The sequence below is a fragment of the Myotis daubentonii genome, chromosome 1 (genome assembly GCF_963259705.1).
Source record: "Myotis daubentonii chromosome 1, mMyoDau2.1, whole genome shotgun sequence".
Taxonomy (NCBI): Eukaryota; Metazoa; Chordata; class Mammalia; order Chiroptera; family Vespertilionidae; genus Myotis; species Myotis daubentonii.
In genome coordinates this window covers 47,081,770-47,103,485 of record NC_081840.1, presented here as the reverse complement: position 1 = coordinate 47,103,485, position 21,716 = coordinate 47,081,770, and the positions used below count along the sequence as shown (strand labels likewise).

Genomic DNA, 21,716 nt, shown 5'->3' with positions numbered 1-21,716 from the left:
CTGATCAGCCCTGCTCTGTGCCTGATAGGGGGGAGCTCCCCAACCCACTGATCGCCCTGCGGCTGTGTGTGTGACAGGGTGCGTCGCCCAACCCCCTGATTGGCCCTGCTCTGTGGGTGATAGAGGGCGGCGCCCCAACCCCCCGCCCCCACGGGCCCTGCTCTATGTGTGACGGGGTAGAGCCATAACCTCCCCATCAGCCCTGCTCTGAGTGTGACAGGGTGCGGCGCCCCAATCCCCTGATCCGCCCTGCTCTGTGTGTGACAGGAGGCGGTGCCCCAACTCCCGTATCAGCCCTACTCTGTGAGTGACGGGGGGAGCTCCTTAACCCCCTGATGGGCCCTGCTCTGTGAGTGACAGGGGGCAGTGCCCCAAACCCCTGATTGGCCCTCCCCTGTGCATGACAGGGGGGAGCTCCCCAACCCCCTGATGGGCCCTGCTCTGTGTGAGATAGGGTACGGAGCCCCAACCCCCCGACGGGCCCTGCTCTGTGAGTGACAAGGGGCAGTGCCCCAAACCCCTGATTGGCCTGCTCTGTGCGTGACAGGGGGCAGCACCCCAACCCCCTGATTGGCCCTGCTTTGTGCGTGACGGGGTGGCGCCGCAACCTTCCCATCGACCCTGCCTTGAGTGTGACAGGGGGTGGTGCCCCAACCCCCCAATCAGCCCTACCCTGAGTGTGACTGGGGGTGGCATCACAACCTCCCGACCCGCACTGCTCTGTGCACGACAAGGGGCGGCGCCCCAACTCCCCAATCGGCCCTGCTCTGAGCCTGACCAGGGGCTGCACCTAGGGATTGGGCCTGCCCTCTGCCACCCGGGAGCAGGCCTAAGACAGCAGGTCGTTATCTCCTGAGGGGTCCCAGACTGCGAGAGGGCACAGGCCGGGCTGAGGGGCCCCCCTCCCCCCCTAGTGCACAAATTTTTGTGCACCGGGCCTCTAGTCCTATCTAATAGAAGAGAAACATGGTAATTGGCGTACGAACGCTACCCTTCCCATTGGCTCATCAGGGCAATATGCAAATTAACTGCCAGCCAAGATGGCGGCCGGCAGCCAGGCATCTTGAAACTAACATAAGGCTTGCTTGCTTCAGTGACGGAGGACTCCAATGTTCCCCGCCTGCCGCTGCTGGCCTCTGAGCTGCAACTATGTAACAAATATAGAAGCTAAACAAAACCCCAGAAACCTGCTTTAGTCCACCAGGCTTCAGCCAGCAGGATCGCAACATTGTAAGCAAAGGCCAGAAACCTACTTTCAGCAGCGGAGGCCTAAGAGCTGGAGCCAAGCCTCAAACCTAAAGCTGGCCCAGAATTAAAAAGAAAAAAAGGAGCGGTTGGGAGCTTCAGTCACCCCCAGCCTGAAAACAGCCCTCAGCCCCTCACCCAGACTGGCCAGGCACCCCAGTGGGGACCCCCACCCTGAAGGATGTGTGACCAGCTACAAACAGCCATCATCCCCTCATCCAGGCTGGCCAGGCACCCCAGTGGGGACCCCCACCCTGAAGGGTGTGTGATCAGCTGCAAACAGCCATCATCCCCTCACCCAGGATGGCCAGGCACCCCAGTGGGGACCCCCACCCTGATCCAGGACACCCTTCAGGGCAAACCAGCCAGCACCCACCCATGCACCAGGCCTCTATCCTATATAGTAAAAGGGTAATATGCCTCCCACCACTGGGATCAGCGGAGCCGCGAGGCCTCCTGGCACCGGGATCAGTGTGACGGGGGGCAGCGCCCAAACCCCCTGATCGCCCTGTGGCTCTGTGTGTGACAGGGGGCGGGGCCACAACCTCCCTATCCACCGTGCTCTGTTCGTGACAGGGGAAGGCGCCCCAACCCCCTGATCAGCCCTGCTCTGTGCCTGATAGGGGGGAGCTCCCCAACCCCCTGATCGCTCTGTGGCTCTGTGTGACAGGGTGTGGTGCCCCAACCCCCGCCACCCCCCACGGGCCCTGCTCTGTGTGTGACGGGGTAGAGCCATAACCTCCCTATCAGCCCTGCCCTGAGTGTGAGAGTGGCGGCGCCCCAACCCCCTGATCGGCCCTGCTCTGTGCGTGACAGGGGGCAGCGCCCCAACCCCGATTGGCCCTGCTCTGTGCGTGACAGGGTACAGAGCCCCAACCCCCCTGTTGGGCCCTGCTCTGTGAATGACAGGGGGCAGTGCCCCAACCCCCTGATTGGCCCTGCTCTGTGCATGACAGGGGGTGGCGCCTCAACCTCCCCATTGACCCTGCCTTGAGTGTGACAGGGGACGGTGCCCCAACCCCCCAATTGGCCCTACCCTGAGCATGACTGAGGGTGGCATCACAACCTCCTGATCACCCTGCTCTGTGCATGACAGGGGGCGGCACCCCAACTCCCCAATCGGCCCTGTTCTGAGCCCGACCAGGGGCTGCACCTAGGGATTGGGCCTGCCCTCTGCCACCCGGGAGCAGGCCTAAGCCAGCAGGTCGTTATCTCCCGAGGGGTCCCAGACTGCGAGAGGGCACAGGCCGGGCTGAGGGGCCCCCTCCCCCCCGAGTGCACAAATTTTTGTGCACCGGGCCTCTAGTATACATATAAAAGGCTAATATACTAAGTGTCTGTCTGACTGGTAGCTATGATGTGCACTGACCACCAGAGGACAGACGCTCAATGCAGGAGCTGCCATGACACACACTGGCCATTTATACAGAAACAGCACCGCGGACCTGGCACCCACAAAGCAACACTCGGCTTCCTGCAAGTGGGACACAGGCACTGCCACCACTCTGGAGTGATAGCCCACCAAATCACAGCTGACTCTGCCGAGACCCATGGTGCAAAATGCGGCCCGTAGCCCAGCCCAGCCCAGAAACAGTGGTAGTGGGCACTGGGTAATGATGTCATGTAGCAACACCCAGCTTCCTTTCCCTAGTGGCAGGCCATTTAACAATAAATGGCAAGGCAGACCTGGTGCCCACAAAGCAACACTCAGCTTCCCCCAAGTGGGACACAGGCCCCACCACCACCCCAGAGCAACACCCCACCAAATCGTAGCCAATGCTGCCAAGACCCCATAGCACAAAATGAGGCCCACAACCCAGCCTAGCCCAGAAATGGTCACTGAGGGTGCTGGGTAATGACATCACATAGCAATACCCAGCTTCCTCTCCCTAGCAATTAGCCTCCTTGGAGTTTCTTCAGCCCAGGAACATGAATTGCTCTATACCCAGGTGCAAACATTTTACACTTTAACCAAATGCCTGTGAAATGTTTTCCTGTGCTTCATCTCATTTGATCCTCTCAGAAGTCCTGGAGTAGGTAGATAGGATACTTGGTGGAATCCTATTTTCTTTTCATTAGTCAGAAAATGGAGATTTAGAAAGCTTAGAAACTTGATCCGACTGAAAAGGAGAACTGTTGGACCTTGAAAATGACTTCAGGTTTTCTCACTGCGCAGAATATAGTCAAACACTGCTGCAGTTAAATATTTTACCCTTTGTTCTCCCTGCATGATCTACAATAATAATCTGCTTTGTGTTGATATTTACTGCTGTGTTGCTGACAATTACCTGGAAGAGAAGTTGAGGTGCTTCATTGGGCTGGAAAAAGTTTAGCTAAATCAGAAAGCAATTCTAATTAAGCAAGTTTATTCTATATTTATAAAAGACTAAGTTGACTCTTGCATGCACGATACATATAAAGCTCTCGCTGGCGCCAATTGCACACCTTTCGATCGGCCATTGTAGATCATGAACTTGGTTGACACTTCTATTATAGAGAGAGGGCGAATAGCGATATTAAAATATTTCTTCTAATTAATTTTCTTATAATGTGCACAAATTTGTGCACCGGGCCACCAGTCTATATACATAAAAGGCTAAGCAACTGGCCAACCGGCTGGTAGGTATGACATGCACTGACCACCAGGGGACAGATGCTCAACGCAGGAGCTGCCAAGCTCCGGTGACTTGGCAGCGGTGCTTTTTGGGTGATGTACCCCGGGACCAGAGAGGAAAGAGCCCAATTCCTTGCGGGGCCCTGCGATTCTCCTTCGGCCGTGGGTTATGTTGTTAGGGCACTGTCAGCCTGAATCTGGTTTACTGCTAAGCTGTGGTGTCTTGGCAGCGGTGGTTTTCAGGTGACGCACCCCAGAACCAGAGAGGAGGGAGCCCAATTCCTCGCGGGGCCGCACGATTCCACCTTGGGTCATGGGTTATGTTGTTGCTGGGGCACTGTCGGCCCCGAATCTGGTTTACTGAACACTTGCATTTGCGTTCCACACCCTGTATGACAGCAACTTTGCAGAGTGCTCTCTCACACTCTGGGACCCCTTGGGGGATGTCGAAGAGCTGGTTTTGGCCAATCCCGAGGGCCAGGCTGAGGGACCCTACCTGCCAGAGGGACCCTGCTCACTCTGCAGATGCCCTTTGAGCCATGGCACCGCCCCTGGTGTGGCTGGCCGGGGAGGGACTGCTGTAGGTTGGCTCCAGGCATGTCCGGCTTGTCTTGTCCAGTCCTGCCCTGCCAGCAACCTTCTAATTAATTTCCTTTCAATGTACACGAATCTGTGCACTGGGCCAATAGTTAGATTATAAAATGTTATGTACTGTGTGTATATTTACAACTATAAGGGGGGAAAAGGAACACTTGGTAGGAAACACATCAAAGTAATAGTGATTTAGCTGTAGATTTCTTTCCCTTCATTTAAAATAATAAAAAAATATTTCATAATTAAAAAGAACTCTAGGTAGTTAAAAAATTGGGCCCAGCCCTAACTGGTTTGGCTCAGTGGATAGAGCGTCAGCCTGTGGACTGAAGGGTCCCAGGTTTGATTCCAGTCAAGGGATGTGCCTTGGTTGCGGGCACATCCCCAGTGGGGGGTGTGCAGGAGGCAGCTGATCAATGTTTCTCTCTCATCGATGTTTCTAACTCTATCCCTCTCCCTTCCTCTCTGTAAAAAATCAATAAAATATGTTTTTAAAAAATTGGGCCCCTAGTTAGTGTTATAGCAATTATCTGAGAATAATATTAAACTTCAACAGTTATTTTTTCCCAGATTGAGTTACAGGGTTTCTTACTATTTACTAAGATAAAAAAATAAAAGGAGATTTGCTGTAGGAACAAAACTCTAATATTTGTAGTTTTTCAATTCTGCAAATTATATCCCAAACCATGAATATGTAAGCTATTTTCTAATTTATTTTTCTTTTACTTTATTATTTTAAATATATTTTTATTGATTTCAGAAAGGAAGGAAGAGAGAGAGATTCAGACATCAGTGATAAGAGAGAATCATTGATTGGCTGCCTCCTGCACACCCCCTACTGGGGATTGAGCCTGCAACCCAGGCATGTGCCCTTGACTGGAATTGAACCTGAAACTCTTCAGTCCACAGGCTGATGCTTTATCCTCTGAGCCAAACCAGATAGGGTTATTTTCCTTTTTAAAAATATACTTTTTAGGACTTTCTTTTCAAACTATAAATACATCATCATCTTGTTGATATAAATCCAGTACCACAGGAGTGTACAAATGAAAAGCCAACAGTCTCCCTCCACAAACAGTTTTCTCATGTACCTGCCTAAAATAATTGTTAGCAGTTTGGCAGGTATCCTTCTTAGCCTTTCTGTCATTTAGTTTACAAAAACATAACAAAATTGGACCCAACTGAGTAAAAAACTCAGATACCTTTAGGATGGCCCTGGCAATTAATGTAAATGTGTTAGTTACCCTAAAGAAGGGTAGGGCCTTTGGCTAACTGGAAAGGGGTTTTACATTCAAAGCGTTCATATTCAAGAATAGTTAGAGCTCTGGGCCATGTGTGACTCAGTTGATTGAGGGTCATCTAGTGCACCAGGAGGTTGCTGGTTTGATTCCCAATCAAGAGCACATGCCAGGGTTGTGGCTTGATCCCCCTGTTGGGGTGCATTCAGGAGACAGCCATTGATGTTGTGCTCTCACGTAGATGTTTCTCTCTCCCTCTTGTTTTCCTCTCTCTCTAAATATCAATATAAAACTATTAAAAATAGAGCCCTGTTGGTCAGAATATCACTGTGCTCTTTTATTCTTCCTTGTCCACTCCATTTCTCCCAGACAAATATAGAATGACCATATGTCATAGGTTTATTTAACTCACTATTAGGGAAACAGCAGGATGGTAAAGCTGATTCCAAAAGCATTTGAGGAATTGAGTGTATGTTGACACTAAAGAAAGAACATTTAAATAAATTGTTAACTAGGTACAAAATTGGTTCATGTCCTACAGGGAAGTAAAACCTTTGGATCCTGTTGGACAGAAATGATCTCTACTGAATAAAAATCTACAGCCCTAACTGGTTTGGCTCAGTGGATAGAGCGTCGGCCTGCGGACTGAAGGGTCCCGGGTTCGATTCCGGTCAAGGGCCTATACCTTGGTTGCAGGCACATTCCCAATAGGGGGTGTGCAGGAGGCAGCTCATCGATGTTTCTGGCTCTCTATCCCTCTCCCCTCCTCTCTGTAAAAAATCAATAAAATATATATATTTTAAAAATCTACAAATTTACCTTAACTTAGTAGAATTTGGTTCCTAATCTATAGTAAACAACAGGTCAAGCAATCTAATCTAATAAAAGACAAATAGGGTAATTAACCGTACCTCCGACACGCTTCCCATTGGCTAATCAGGGCGATATGCAAATTAACTGCCAACCAAGATGGCGGCCGGCAGCCAGGCAGCTGAAGTGAACAGAAAGCTTGGTTGCCCTGGCGATGGAGGAAGCCAAGATTTCCCGCCTGCCACTGCTGGGCTCCGAGCTGCACTCTAAGAAACAATGTTGCAATTATAGAAGCTAAACAATCCCCAGATACCTGCTTTCAGCCAGCCAGCCTCGGAGCTGGAGCTGCAACAGTGTTTCAATTATAGAAGGTAAATAAATCCCAGATACCTGCTTTCAGCAGCTGAGGCCTCAAGCTGGAGCCGGCCTCAGAGCTAAAGCCGGCTCTCAGCTCCAGTGACAGCTATAGAAGGTAAATAAACCCCAGAATAAAAAAGAAAAAAAGGAGAGGTTGGGAGCTTCAGTCACCTGCCAGCCTGAAAACGGCCCTCAGCCCCTCACCCAGACTGGCCAGGCACCCCAGTGGGGACCCCCACCCTGAAGGGGGTGTGACCAGCTGCAAACAACCATCATCCCCTCATCCAGACTGGCCAGGCACCCAAGCGGGAACCCCACCCTGATCTGGGACATCCTTCAGGGAAAACCAGCCAGCCCCCACCCGTGCACCAGGCCTCTATCCTATAATAAAAGGGTAATATGCAAACTGACCCTAACAGCAGAAAGACTGGGAATGACTGGTCACTATGACACACACTGACCACCAAGGGGCAGACGCTCAATGCAGGAGCTGCCCTCTGGTGGTCAGGGCGCTCTCACATGGGAGGAGCTCTGCTCAGCCACAAGCCAGGCTGATGGCTGCCAGTACAGCGGCGGTGGTGGGAGCCTCTCCTGCCTCCTCAGCAGCACTAAGGATGTCCAACTGCAGTTTAGGCCTGCTCCCCGCTGGCAAGTGGACATTCCCCCGAGGGCTGCCGGGCTGCCAGAGGGATGTCTGATTGCCATCTTAGGCCCAATCCCCCAGGGAGCAGGCCTAAGCCAGCAAGTGGTCATCTCCTGAGGGGTCCCAGACTGCGAGAGGGCACAGGCTGGGCTGAGGGACCCCCCCACCCCCGAGTGCACAAATTTTTGTGCACTGGGCCTCTAGTCTATAATAATAAAAGCGTAATATGCTAATTAGACCGGATGGCTGAACGCCCTTCCGGACAACTTTCCCGATGAAGCCGGGGCTGCACAGGCCAAGCCCCTTGCATTGGACTTCTAGTGGCACTATAATAAAATGTCTTTAGGAGGACCTATTAAAAAATGTTTCATTATACGTTTGAAGGGTTTACAGTTCTAGATTCACCTTATTCTCCATTTTGGGTAATTTTTCTTCTCTTTCCTTCTTTCTTTTTTTTGTTTTGTTAATCCTCACCTAAGGATATTTTTTACATTGATTCTTAGAGAGAGTGGAAAGGAGGGGGAGAGACAGAGAGAGAAAATATCGATGTGAGAGAGACACATCGATTGGCTACAGGATTGAGCCTGCAACCAAGGTACTTGCCCTTGACCAGAATCAAACCAGGGACCCTTCAGTCCTCTGGCCAATGCTCTATCCACTGAGTCAAACCAGCTAGGTCTGGTTAATTTTTCTTAACAGTGAGAAAGGCCTGTTGTAATGTATGATAAGGCAAGAGCAGTAAGGCTCTTGGGACCAGGTTTTGGAAGAGCTTGGTGTTTTAAACTAAGAAATTTAAACTTTCAACAAATGTTTATTATTATTTTTTTTAATTCTTTATCGTTGAAAGTATTAATATGTCTCCTTTTTCTTCCATTGACTTCTCCTAGTCCACTCCCACCTCCCAGTAGAGGCCCTGATCCCCCTATTGTCTGTGTCCATTGGTTATGCTTATATGCATGCATACAAGTCTTTTGGTTGATCAACAAATGTTTATTGAACACATGTTATATGCCAGACTAGGGATTTACTATATTCCTGAGTGTGTGGTTGTGCTGTGCTGCCCCTCCCATGCTCCTAGGAGGCTAACTAGTGGTTCTCAAGGGGTTGTATTATTAAGCAGTTATCTGGGAAGCTGCTTTTCTCAAAATACACGTTCCTTCTGCCCCAGTAGAACATATGTGTTTTGAAAAATCTTCCCAGGTGATTTTTATATTCCTTCCCTTTGGAAAATCATTGTTATGTTTGTTGGGCTTTTTGAAAAAAAAATTGAATAAACAGCAAGCAAAATTGTAATTAATATTTTTAAAATATTCATAACCCTGTTAGCTTTCCTCACTCCATAATACTTAAACTAAAATAATTAATGTTCTGATTACACTCTCAGCAAGAATTAAATGCAGTTGTCATATTTAGAGTTATATTTTATGTAACAGACATTGATTTGGGAAGAATTGGGTTTAGTGTTCTTAATTGTATCCTTAGGTATACCTTTGGTAAATAAACTGAAAGTTGTCATTTATAATAGTATAGTATGTGATCTACATGGCAAAGACATGTGATTAAATATTAGACTTAAAAATGCTTTTAGTGAAAGATAAATTTAAAATTTTAAAAATGCTATGAGAAAATAGACTATCAATTTTGTCAGACTGGTAAAAGGAATAAGTAATAATGGAAAAAAGTAAATATGCATTTAACTAGTAATTAAACTATTTGAGTCAACAATTAAATGAGCAGCTGCTGAGTATGTGCATTTACGTTCTTCTCAGTAGAACTAATTAGGCTGTCTCTTTGTGTCAGTGCTCTCCCAGGGCAGGGATCTATGAGCTCAGTACGCCTATGCTGACATTGAATTCACAACTGAATCATAGGATATGACATTATGGATTAGGGGAAAAATTGAGAATTAACATGTACAATTGGTATATTGTGTATTTTTCTTTTTATTAGTGTGCCGATCCAACAAAAGCCCCTGGGTCTGTTTGACTTGTTCAAGTGTCCACTGTGGAAGGTAGGTGACATTCTTATTACTTTGCTTCCCTACTTGCATTTTTCAGTTTGCTTTTAAGCTTTATGTTAACGGTTTATTGATTTGGATTTATTTAGCACCATTGCATAATCATAATGTGTAATTCTCTGTAGAGTTTATCTGTCCCCATAGAATCTGTTGGGTTTTTTTCCCCCCAGTGATACAACTAAGGAAAATCTAGGGGGGGAGGAACCCTTTATATTGATACTCAGAATTCATTTGATGATCAAGATAACCTAAACCTAGTAATATTTGATTGAAAAGATGATATGTGGGAACTTTCAAATCTTCTATATATATAAAAGCCTAATATGCAAATTGTCCCCACGGGAGTTCAACTGGGAGACCGATTGCTTGCTATGGCATACACTGACCACCAGGGGGCAGTGCAGAAGGAAGGAAGGCCCTGGCCAGCAGTTGGCAGCTGGGAAAGGTAGGCCCCAGCCAGCAGCTGGCCACCAGGGAAGGGGGACCCCGGCTGGCAGCCGACAGCTGGGGAAAGTGGACCCCAGCTGGCAGCCAGGGAAGGGAGGCCCCAGCTGGCAGCTGAAAGGACCTGATCCACCCTGATCGCTGGCCAGGCCTAGGGACCCTACCCGTGCACTAATTTCATGCATCGGGCCTCTAGTATTTAAATAAAAGTTTACCTCATGGTTGTTTTTTAAACCTTTTATTAGGGTGAATTTAAACATACACAAAAGGAGAGAGATAGTATAATTGAACCCCATATTTTCATCACCCAGCTTCAACAATCATCAGCACATGGCCCAGTTTGTTTCACCTATTACCTACCCCATCTCCACCTAATTTCCTGACTTTTGATTCAAATCCCAGGTATTACATTATTCTTCTGAAGAAAAAAAAGAAAGAAAAAGCAACACTAAAATATTTATAGCTAAAGGAATTCCCTTGAAAATGTTCTCACTGTGGAGTTCATAGTTAATTTCTAAGATGTATCAAATGTTTCATTGTTCCATTAAGATATTTTTGTTTTCCAGGGACCTAATTCCACACCCCCACCCCATCCTGGTTGAAGCCTGAGCATTTCCTCCCAGTTCTTGGTTTTAAAATGATGTTACTAAAATACTTTAGTAACTCTTTTCTTTTGACACAAACGCAAATATCAACCTTTGTGTTCCTTTAGTCTGGCAGTGGCACATTTATATCTATTGTTCTTGTAGTTTAAAAAAATCCACTTTGAATTTGCTTCAGAGTTAAAAGCTTAGCAGCAGGAGATGGGAAATTATACTAAGTCACACAGGCTGAAATCTATATCATATTTATTAGGACTGTTTCCCCATTGTTATTTTAAAACCCTCATTGCATGAAGAGAGCATCTTTGTTCAGTTAACTTGATTTTTTACATTTTGAACCCTGAAATTTAGTATTTTTTTTTCCATGTACACTTAAGAGTACCTTTGGAAAATGTTAACTGCATATCTTTCTTAATTTTGGCTGTTGTGGTTTTGAAATCTCTAGGATTTGGGGAGCCTGAAAATACTTTGTACAGATAACACTTTTTTAAAACAGAAGAAATGTACAAGCACTTAAATTCTGCACTTGAAGAGACAGATTCCTCTCCTAGATTTTGAGAGGTGAGAATTATAATGCAATAAAATTTATATACTTCTGTTCTCCAGTTGTCTCATAGTGCTCTACAACCTAAATCTTGAAGGTCATATGCCAACAAAAAGACCTGACAAACTAAAAAATTGGAGATATTAATGTTCTTAATAGCAAACAATAAACAGTTCTCTAAGCAGGTTTTGAGAAAATAAATTAAAAATTTCCTAGACTATGCAGGTAGTCTGTTTCCATTTGCAAGCAATCTTAAATTTAAATATTTTATATAGTTGCAGGAAAATATGATTAAGTAGATTAAACAGGTGAGAGTAGCCTGCATTTGGATTTTCATTTTACATAGCTGATTGGTTAATTCCCTTTTATTATGTGTTGATTGCCACGGATTCTGATTATAATAATTTTAGACCACTTGTCTGTAGGGAAGTCTTAAATTGAATATTTTTCAACTAGGAAACAAGTTTATCAGCATATTTGAGTTATATATTTATTGGCCTTCATAATACCATCCCATTTAAGTTATCTAAAAAGTTTTTGTGCTTGTTGTTAGAAATGTGTGACAAATATTGACATTTTCCTTTTTAGACCAAATTGTCTAGTTAAAATCTAAAACTAGTTGAGGGAAATACTTATTTTTATATTAGCCATTTTTTTATACAAAACTGTTAACATCTGACTGATGTATTTGAGTATTAGCCAAAACATTGCTAATCTTAATATTGGTAGTAATACATTTCTTATTTTATCACTGACATTTACAGTAATCATTTAAACGTACTATATAATAAAAGCCTAATATGCTAAGTGTCCGGTCAACCTCTTGCTATGATGTGCACTGACCACCAGGGGGCAGACGCTCTCACCAGTAGGTTAACTTGCTGCTGGGATCCGGCCAATCAGGACTGAGCTAGATGGGCTGGACATGCCCTGGAGCCCTCCTCTGGTCCCTCCCTGGCTGGCCAACCTCCTGAGTCCCTCCCCAGCCCCGATCGTACACTGGTGGGGTCCCTTGGCCTGACCTGTGCCCTCTCGCAATCTGGGGCCCCTCGGGGGATGTCGGAGACCCGGTTTCAGCTCGATCCCACAGGCCAGGCCGAGGGACTCCACTGGTGCACAAATTCGTGCACCGGGCCTCTAGTCTAGTCTATTTGGAGACCACAGTGTGGTGGCCAGATGAACCATATGTACAATGTACAAATAATCAGTTTTCAAAGACTTCAAGTAGTAATGCCTTTATTATTATTGTTCAGTATTACCTTTTCTTTGATTTCAAAGGCACTCATAAATATTATTCTTTTCATGGCACAGAATAAATATATATAAACATTAGAAATTGAGCTGGTTAGTTTTTAAGCCTATATTACATCTTGGTGTTTACCTTTTTAATTAAATATTGGGTGTTTCTTAAACTGTGCAATATGTCATCTCAAAATATGTGCTTAACATTACCACTTTTTAAATAATTATGCTGTTTGGATTCTGAATAAATAGTAGTTAAACATATAAAGGAAAACATGAATAAAATAATTACTAATACTTATTCATGCATGCATTCTGAGCCATGCATTATTTAATTTAATCACTAAACAGTGTATGACAAGCATGTCAAACTCAAAGGCTAACACGGTCCAAATGAGGTTTAAGTTTATGTGGGCCATAAAAAAACAAAAGCTTCAATTTTCATAGAAACATAGGTTTATTTTAATAGAGACATGCTGAATACAAAGGGCTGAAATAAATGAGTAATCGTTAACATAAAATAATAGGACATTTTAATAAAAAGTAATATTTTTTTGAACATTAACTTACCAGACACTGAATAACTGTACAAATTACAAGTGTAATGCAAATAAACCTATTTTTCTTGTTCTCCGAAAGCGATGTATTTCCTGTTGCGCACACCAAACAAGTTAGCCCAAGACTAATGACGTGACAATCAGCTGCTAAAATATTTGCTGCTAGTATTAGTGGAGAGAAATGGTGCGCCTGTGCGTAAGGCACGTAAGGGAAATGAATACAACACGATTATAGTAATCAGTCATTAGCGAACATTGTAGTTCGTTATTAATTATGCATAACAGGATATTGTAAAAATTAAGTTACGAAATTTTTATTAAAACATTTCTTACATACCGTTATATTGGCCTGGCCGCAAAAATATTTGTTGTGGGCCATGAGTTTGACATGCTTGGTGTATGAGATCTGAGCACTGTTATCTCCATTTTACAGATGAGAAACATAAGTACAGAGAGGTTACATGACTCACCCAAACTCATATGGACTGCATGTGGACAAAGCCTACTTTTGAACTCAGGCAGTCTAGTTTTTGAGTTTATACTCTTAACCATTATTTTATTTAAAAATTCACTTTAATCCACTTTTGTGGACAGAGGACTCATGTACTACATACAGATGTTGGTTATGTTTACTTGAATGAAAACATGGGAAAACAACATGATCAAATTTTGAGTTGAGATTAGTAGTGCTTTTGTCACTTCCAGCTTTGTGGGATGGAGAGGCTGGGCTTGAAGTAGATCTTTCCTACTTACCACAAGGTAAGTGTTGCTCCTGGTACAGTTAAGGTGCCTCATGACAAAAATGGCACCTTAACTCTGAGCATGTTTATTTTGGTACCATTTAACCAACATTTGTTTTGACGGTTCAGAGTTTTCAATTAGGCCTTGCTTTCTACAAATTGGCTGCTTTTTTAGGTACTGGGAGGTTTTGTTTTATAAGGGTCTTCACAGTTGTGGTTAGTTACAGCATTGTACAGTATTTAGGTGAAAGTGTAGATGAATTTGGGTGCATATAAACACTTATTTCAAACTGTTTCATTCTGCTTTCTGTAATACAGTGATTTACTAAATCTGAGTTGGAAAGTGTTACAAAATAGGACTATAGTCAACCTTTGATTACCTTGTATATTGCTGTAATTAAAAGTTGATTGTCATATTTGCAGAAAAAGGAGCATATTTTAAGTATTCAACTTAATAAATAACTAAATGATTGAATGCTCTTACAAGGAGGAATTCTTTCTTATTCTGGTTTGTTTACCATCTAATTTTATCATCATCTCCTACTACTTTAACTTCCAAAGCAATATTTAGATTAAAATAATTTTTCATTTGCTTTTTGTAAGGTATGTGAATGGCCATGCAAAGAAGCATTATGAAGATGCACAAGTACCCTTAACCAACCATAAGAAATCAGAAAAACAAGATAAAGCTCAGCACACAGTGTGTATGGATTGTAGTAGCTACAGTACATACTGGTAAGTATTAATATTTTCCTGGAAATAATTCTTTCTATGAGTGTGCAAGTGTTTTTTCATTTCCTCGCTCCCCTTCCTCACCAACCTCTAAGCCAGTTGCTACTGCCAACACCGCCTTTTAGTTCTGTTAGCATTCACTCATGGGCCTGGAGCCATCAGAAAATGCCTATCCTATTCACTTAGCTTTTACTTTGCATTGTTCCTTTCAACTTCTGGCCCCCTCTTCTTTCCTACCTTATGTTCTTGGCTATCCCAGTAATTTTTAGGAAAATGAAAAGTATCTATTTCTTTGTTGTTCATTACAATTCCTTTTTTCCTTATTTTGTTTTTAATTGAAGAATATGATACAAAACCATGTTTCTACGGTGCAAGTTAACATTTTGTTACATAATCCCTAAAAATTTAATTTCTTTGTATGAAAAACTACTGTGACCGTGTCCCCTCTCCCAGAATAGCTCCATTCTCCTACTCCTCTGCAGGTGAATGTGAGAAATTTCATGTGTAGCTATTTTTTAAAATATCAAATCCTTTAGGGGGAGATTTTCATATAAATGACAATAAAGTTAAGTGTCTCTTTTTAGAACTACTTAGATCTAGGTTATTTAGATTACAGTGATATTTAACAATTCATATCCTTAGAAAGTCAGTGTATTTTGCAATTTTAACTTTGGTGTGAAACAAATTTCTTTCCTTGACTAGAAAATTATGATGAACAATTCTTGTTTTAATCAGTTTATTCAATTCAAAAGGTTTTTGACATTGAAGTGGGAAAGGCCAGTTAAAGGATTTCTTTGGAAGGTTTTTGTGTGTGTTTGTTTTTCCCGTATAGCCCTTGACTGTCATATGAAGTGGTACTAGGCAGAGTGGAAATTTAAACTCCAAATATGTTGAATTCACACTTTCTACTGAAGTTGTGTGCTAATCCTTTCTACATCATCTTTAGTTGATAGTTGTATTGTAGAACGGTGTCCATCAAAAGGAGGAAAAAAGGGTCAGTTGGCTTCCTAAGTCTTAAATTTTGACAGGCTTAACATTATTAACTTGTGACTGTTGAATATAACATCTTAAGGTTCATTCATTCAGATCACTAATATATCAGTGATCCTTTGTGTGGAAGATGTCCAGCCACGGGAGAAAGAGAAGCTAGAGGTAGATGAAGATTTCAGTAAAGATGAAAATCTCCCCAAGCTTTTCACACAAAGGCTAGTGCTCAGTTTATTATTTGCTCTTGTAAAACACTCCTTTCTGCCCTGACTGGTTTGGCTCAGCGGATGGAGCATCGGCCTGCGGACTCAAGGGTCCTGGGTTCGATTCCGGTCAAGGGCATGTACCTTGGTTGCGGGCACGTCCCAGTGCGGGGTGTGCAGGAGGCAGCTGATTGATGTTTCTTTCTCATCGATGTTTCTGGCTCTCTATCCCTCTCCCGTCCTCTCTGTAAAAAATCAATAAAATATGTTTTTTAAAAAAGAACAACAAAAAAACACTCCTTTCTATGAAAGTTAAGTATTAGCCAAGCTGTTGAAGTGTTTTCTTTATTTTTTCCCCCTTTTTCTTAGAAAACTTACATACTAGAATGATGTAGCTACCTAATTGGTAGAACCATGCGTTTCTATAGGGTTGTAAGACAGCAGAAAATAAGATCATTCTTGAGGTATCTATCTCACATTCATTGTTGTTGGTCATGTCAACCTACATGTACCAGATGTTAAAACATTCATTCATCTTGATTTTTAGTTAGCAATGTGCATGAACTGCTTATGGAAAAGTTTACAAATACAGTTAAATCTCTGTGTGGTGGGCTTTCTCGCTGTTGGTAAGATTATAAGGAAATAGTAATCTGAGGAAATTTTAAGAATTATCTTAGAATTATCTTAATGGAATGGAATTATAATTATAGGTCTCTTTAAAAATATAGGTTATATACTTTACTGTCTTTATATATTGCATTTTGGAGGAATAACTTTGTTAAATAAATTTGAAATGAATTTGTTTTATATTGGGATAATGTCCTAAAAGTACATGTCGTTTTATGGCTAATTGTAATTAAATGGCAGTTCTTAAACCTTGGGGAATATATACCACACAGAGGCTTCTTGGCCAGTTGCCAGCCTTTTGTGTGAAGTGATACAGAGCTGCATGTGTGCGACACTCAGAGCTTCTGAAATTCAGGAAGGGAGCTGCAGCTGGGCACATTACCGTCTCATTTGTGGGTTTTAAAACAAAATGCCAGGGATTCATCCTGTATCATTATTACAGTGATGGCCTAAAAGAGCTCTGTGATAGCTGTACATTGATGAAGCTGGAGTTTAAATGAACATTTTCCCCACACCTCACTATGATTAGGACACAAACAAAAATATTTCTTTTTTTCTGTATGAGGTATGTGTATATGTGTTATTTTCCAGGGCATTTTAGTAATTCCACTCCCGTTTGTAAGTTTTCTTTGTACATAAATTTCTTGTGGTTAGACTGAATGATTTGGTTTAGAGGTAAAATATTGATATATTAGGTGTAACCTATTTGATTATTAATTATTAATTAATTAATTAATTAATTGTGCTTGTAGTCAAATATTTTGACTTTAGCTAATGGTAAAACTTCATTTCCATCTGCTCTATGCTCTAAAGGCATAGAGGCCTACAATTTCTCTATCCTTTCCTTTTCAAGAGTCCCTGCCTTGTCCTATCTTTACAAACCCTTTATGACATTGTCACTGAACTGAGCCCATTCCCGCCTTCCAGCTCCAACTGTAGCTGGATGTAACTTCTAAACTCATAGTGCTTGGGATACTTGTAATCTCCTACTGTGTGTTAGATATTTGAAAATGTTGTTGGGGACTGCAGGAACCATATGTCAGATCTTTGTATCTTCCACAGTACTTAGTGTCTGGTACAGAAAAGGCAGTATATATTAGAAAGATTGAATTATGTTACTATCTCCCCAGAATGGGCAGGTTTATACCAAATCTGTAATACTGTGCCCTCTGATCATCTTGGGCCACAGAACACTATTCCCGAAGAAGACCTAAATCAGACATATGTGAGCTAATTTCATTTACCTCCCAAGAGGGAGACCCTAGCAGAGCAGCTCCCTTCATTTCTGATATAAAACAGGGCATTTGGAAGAGGCACATATTAAGCAAATGGAACAAGATAAAATCGGTCACTATTTGAAACGAGAGAAAGGAACACCAAAACCCACTCCTTTGATAGGTCACATCAACTGAGCTAGAGGTAAGTGAAGCTTTCAATAGCAATGAGTATCTTCCCAAGATTTTCACATAAGGGCTAGTGTTCACTTCTCTTGTTCGCTAAGTAATATTTTCTTTCTTCCCACCCCAACTTCTCTCCTTTAGTCAATACAAATGGAACTGTATGTGGTATGCATTATTGTATCAAACAGGAGCAGATTAAAATTAGAACTTTAGGCCCATTCCCTGCTCCCCTGGACACTTTTAGGTTGGTCTCGGCCGGTTTGGAAACCAGGAAGTTGATAAATCGGTGGTACAGTCGCCAGGGATGGCGGAGCGTGAGGATGAAGCGGGTGTCGGGGCTGCTCTCCTGGACGCTGAGCAGGGTCCTGTGGCTCTCGGGCCTCTGAGCGGGGAGCTGACCGGCAGCCCCGGATCATGGAAGAGAAAGCGCTAGAGGTTTATGATTTGATTAGAACTATCCTGGACCCAGAGAAGCTCAATACTTTGGAAGAACCGGAAGTGGTAACGGAAGTAGTATTGTGTGGAGGTTTAGGAAGTACATGAAGAGGACTATTTGGTTATTATTAGGTTCGCGCCAACAGTACCTCATTGTTCTTTGGCAGCTCCTACTGGGCCCTGCTAAGAGTCAAGCTTCAGTGGTGTTTACCACTTAAACATAAGGTCTCTTTAAGGCAACGGCGCCTTCTCCGGGTCAGACTGCCAGCGGCAACCACGGGGGCCTGGTGGACACCGGGAGCAAGGCGGATGCAGGCCTGTTCATGGAATGTGAGGAGCGGGAGCTGGAGCCATGGCAGGAAATCAGTGATGTCATTGAGGATTCTGAAGTTGAAGACGATAATTCAGTGGATAAAACGACTATAGTTTCTGTAAGCCAGCAGCCAGTCTCAGCTCCAGTGCCCATCGCTCTCTATGCTTCTGTTAAGCACAGCGGGGCAGAGAACAGAGACGGTACAAAGAGGACTCTTGTCAGACTAATTGCTGACGACAATGCCGAAAGAAAGTGGTGCCGGCAGAATATGTCTGAAGAACAACGATTGGCACAACGTACCTCTGCAACTGAAAGAAGCCGGCGTCGTCGACAGAAAATGTATGAAGAACAGTCATCGACAAGTACTACCAGTGCTGATAGGAACTGCCTTCATAGCGAAAATGAGGTAAATGAGGATGCAGTTAGCGAACAGTTGTGGTGGAATGTAACACATGTGGTGTTACATGTCAATTTTGCCTATCCCTAAATTTCTCCGACGAAATGGAGTTATATGTTGCCTTCTCTCGAGTTCGAAGAGCGTATGACGCTAAAGTTGTAATAACTTCATCACAAGGGAAATTAGTCAAGCACTCTGAAAGTGTTTTTACTCTTAATGTGGTATACAGGGAGATATTAGATTAAGTTTAATCAATTTATCAGTCATTTTTTTATCAGTTGTTTTTATATCATGTTTTTGTTATTTTTACATCATCTTTTTGTTGTTTTCATATGTCTTTGTTGTTATATCATGTTGTTATTGTTTATTTGTTAATGAATTTATATATTATTTTCATGTACGTTTTACTAATTTTCTTTCATCTATGACACTTCTATTATAGAGAAAGGGTGAATAGCAATATTAAAATATTTCTTCTAATTAATTTCCTTTCAATGTGCACGAATCCGTGCACTGGGCCACTAGTATTGAGATATTTACAGGTGAAATGATATGATCTAGAACTTGTTTCAGAATAATATGGGCACCAGTAAGTGGGTAGAAGGCATAGATGAAACATGATTGGCTAATTATTGAAACTCAGTGATGGTACATGGGGTTCATTATAGTGTTCTATTTTTATATATATTTTAACTTTCCCATAATCAAACATTTAAATTTAAAATAGTAAGTTGCCAGTATAATTATCATAGATAAAACTTGTTGGAATTTTTTATCTGTCAACCTCTGTAATCACTACTCTGCTGGCCTAGTAACTCTCAGGGTCTAGTCCACTACTGGGCTCTCAGTTTCTTGGAGACTGTGGGACAAACCACTGGTGGCCCATTAATAGCTGCCTGTATACCCACTCTGCTGGTTTTGCTTTGTAGCTAACTGCAGTGACTCCATTTGCCAAATTGAACATACAGTTCAGAGGAGTCCATCTTATTCAGTGATTTGAGGTCAAAAAGTTGAGGCAATATTTGCTTTTATCTTTGATTTAGGTATATTGGCTCCCCCGAATTTTCCATCTGGTTTTAGAATATTTGTAAGTTAGAAAATATAGTATTGAGAAATTTTTTTTTTAATACACTTTATTGATTTTTTACAAAGAAGGGAGAGAGATAGAGAGTTAGAAACATCGATGAGAGAGAAACATCGATCAGCTGCCTCCTGCACATCTCCCACTGGGGACGTGCCCGCAACCCAGGTACATGCCCTTGACCGGAATCGAACCCGGGACCCCTCAGTCCGCAGGCTGACGCTCTATCCACTGAGCCAAACCGGTTTCGGTGAGAAATTTTTTAGCCAAATGTAGTATATGGAGGACTTAAAAATATTTTCAAAATTGCTTTTCTTACAAATGAAAAAGAATGTAAAATACTTCAATAACAATTAGCCCAGTTTATTAGTATGTGTTTATTAATATTTATTCATGAATGAATCATTACCTTATTAAGTCATAATTTTTACTTAATGCTATTGACCAGGTCTTTTCTTTATCAGTCTTGATGACATGAAGAGAAAGAAGGCCTATCAATCTCTGTGTTTCCATACCTAAGACCATGGTTGTTTAGAGTCCTTTGCATTTCTGAGATTTGACTCACTAGGAAGAGACACCATTCTTTTTTCTTTCTTTTTTTAAATATATTTTTATTGATTTCAGAGAGGAGGGGAGAGAAAGGCATTGATGATAGGAGAGAGTCATTCATTGTTTGGCTGCCTCCTATGTGCCCCACATTGAGGATCGAGCCTGCAACCAGGCATGTGTCCTGATTGAGGAATTGAACCATGACCTCTTGGTTCATAGGTTGATGCTCAACCCCATGCTGGCCGGGTGAGATGCCATTCCTTAAAGTCTCTGTACTTGCTGAGTTAATGCTTATTGATGAATATTCCTCTTATATAAAAAAATTAGGTGGTGGGCTAGAAGGGGTCAATGGGGGGAAAGGGGATATATGTAATACTTTCAACTATGAAGACTTTTTTAAGTAAGGTGGGTTAGCAGCAAATTACATTCTGATAAAATAGGTGTTACCTAGTTAAAATATGGTGTTCTTGTTTTTTGTTTTAAGAAAAACATGTTACTTTATTTGTAAGAAAAATAAACATAAGTTATTTTGTTTTGCTGGGAGAAAAAAAAAAAAAGAAACCCCTCAAGTTTAGAATCTTTTATTCTTGCATCTATTTGGTTACCCTGAGGTATAGTTCGTATGAAAATAGCAGGGTAGCCCTAGCCAGTTGCACAGTGGATAGTGTTGGCCTGCAGACTGAAGGGCCCCGGGTTTGATTCCGGTTAGTGGCACATGCCCAGGTTGCTGGCTCCATCCCCAGTAGGGGGCATGCAGCAGGCGGCTGATGGGTGGTTCTCTCTCATCGATGTTTCTATCTCTCCCTCTTCTTTTCTCTCTGAAATTAAAAAAAAAGGGGGTAAATGCTGACTCTCCTTCTTTATTTGCCATTTTTCAGAATAATGAATCGTGCTTAATATTAAACCAAATTAATGAGTATGGAGTGGTTTTATATCTGTTACTTTGTGTCTAGAATAAGAGTTAGTATTATGCAAGCCAACCCAGGACCAGTGCTCAGGAGGCCAGGGCCAGCTGGAGGTATGAGGGGCCCCTGGGGCTGCTGCCTTCCACCCCATGGGCTCTGCAGGCCCTGTAGTGCAGGACCGGTGGCCTGGCATGTCACCAGGGAGCTGGATGTCCATGGCTGGCTTGTAGGTGGAACCCCTTGTGGGTTCCCCATTTGGCATAGCTACTCCACTTCGATCTGGCATGCCACCTACCATGATGGACCCATTCCGAAAATGTCTGCTTGTGCCCCAGCCCCAGCCCCCAGAACCCATTGTTATCAACCATATCCTTAGGTTGGACCCTAACCAGAAGAAGACAGCTTGTTATGCCATTGGAGGTGGACAACCCACAGAGCAATTT

At 42.9% G+C, this 21,716-nt stretch overlaps 1 protein-coding gene across 4 annotated transcripts in view; it reads left to right on the top strand.

Moving 5' to 3' along the window:
• USP3 (ubiquitin specific peptidase 3) overlaps window positions 1–21,716 on the top strand; it is a 107,315-nt gene that overhangs the window by 27,140 nt on the left and 58,459 nt on the right. For 3 of the 4 annotated variants that reach the window (XM_059698947.1, XM_059698939.1, XM_059698930.1), the window contains exons 2-3: window positions 9,449–9,509; window positions 14,248–14,379. In XM_059698947.1, the coding sequence (XP_059554930.1) occupies window positions 14,351–14,379 (29 nt within the window). In that variant the 5' untranslated portion in view covers window positions 9,449–9,509; window positions 14,248–14,350. Of the gene's footprint in view, window positions 1–9,448; window positions 9,510–11,006; window positions 11,123–14,247; window positions 14,380–21,716 lie in introns of those variants that run through there. The other variant, XM_059698956.1, reaches the window with a different exon arrangement.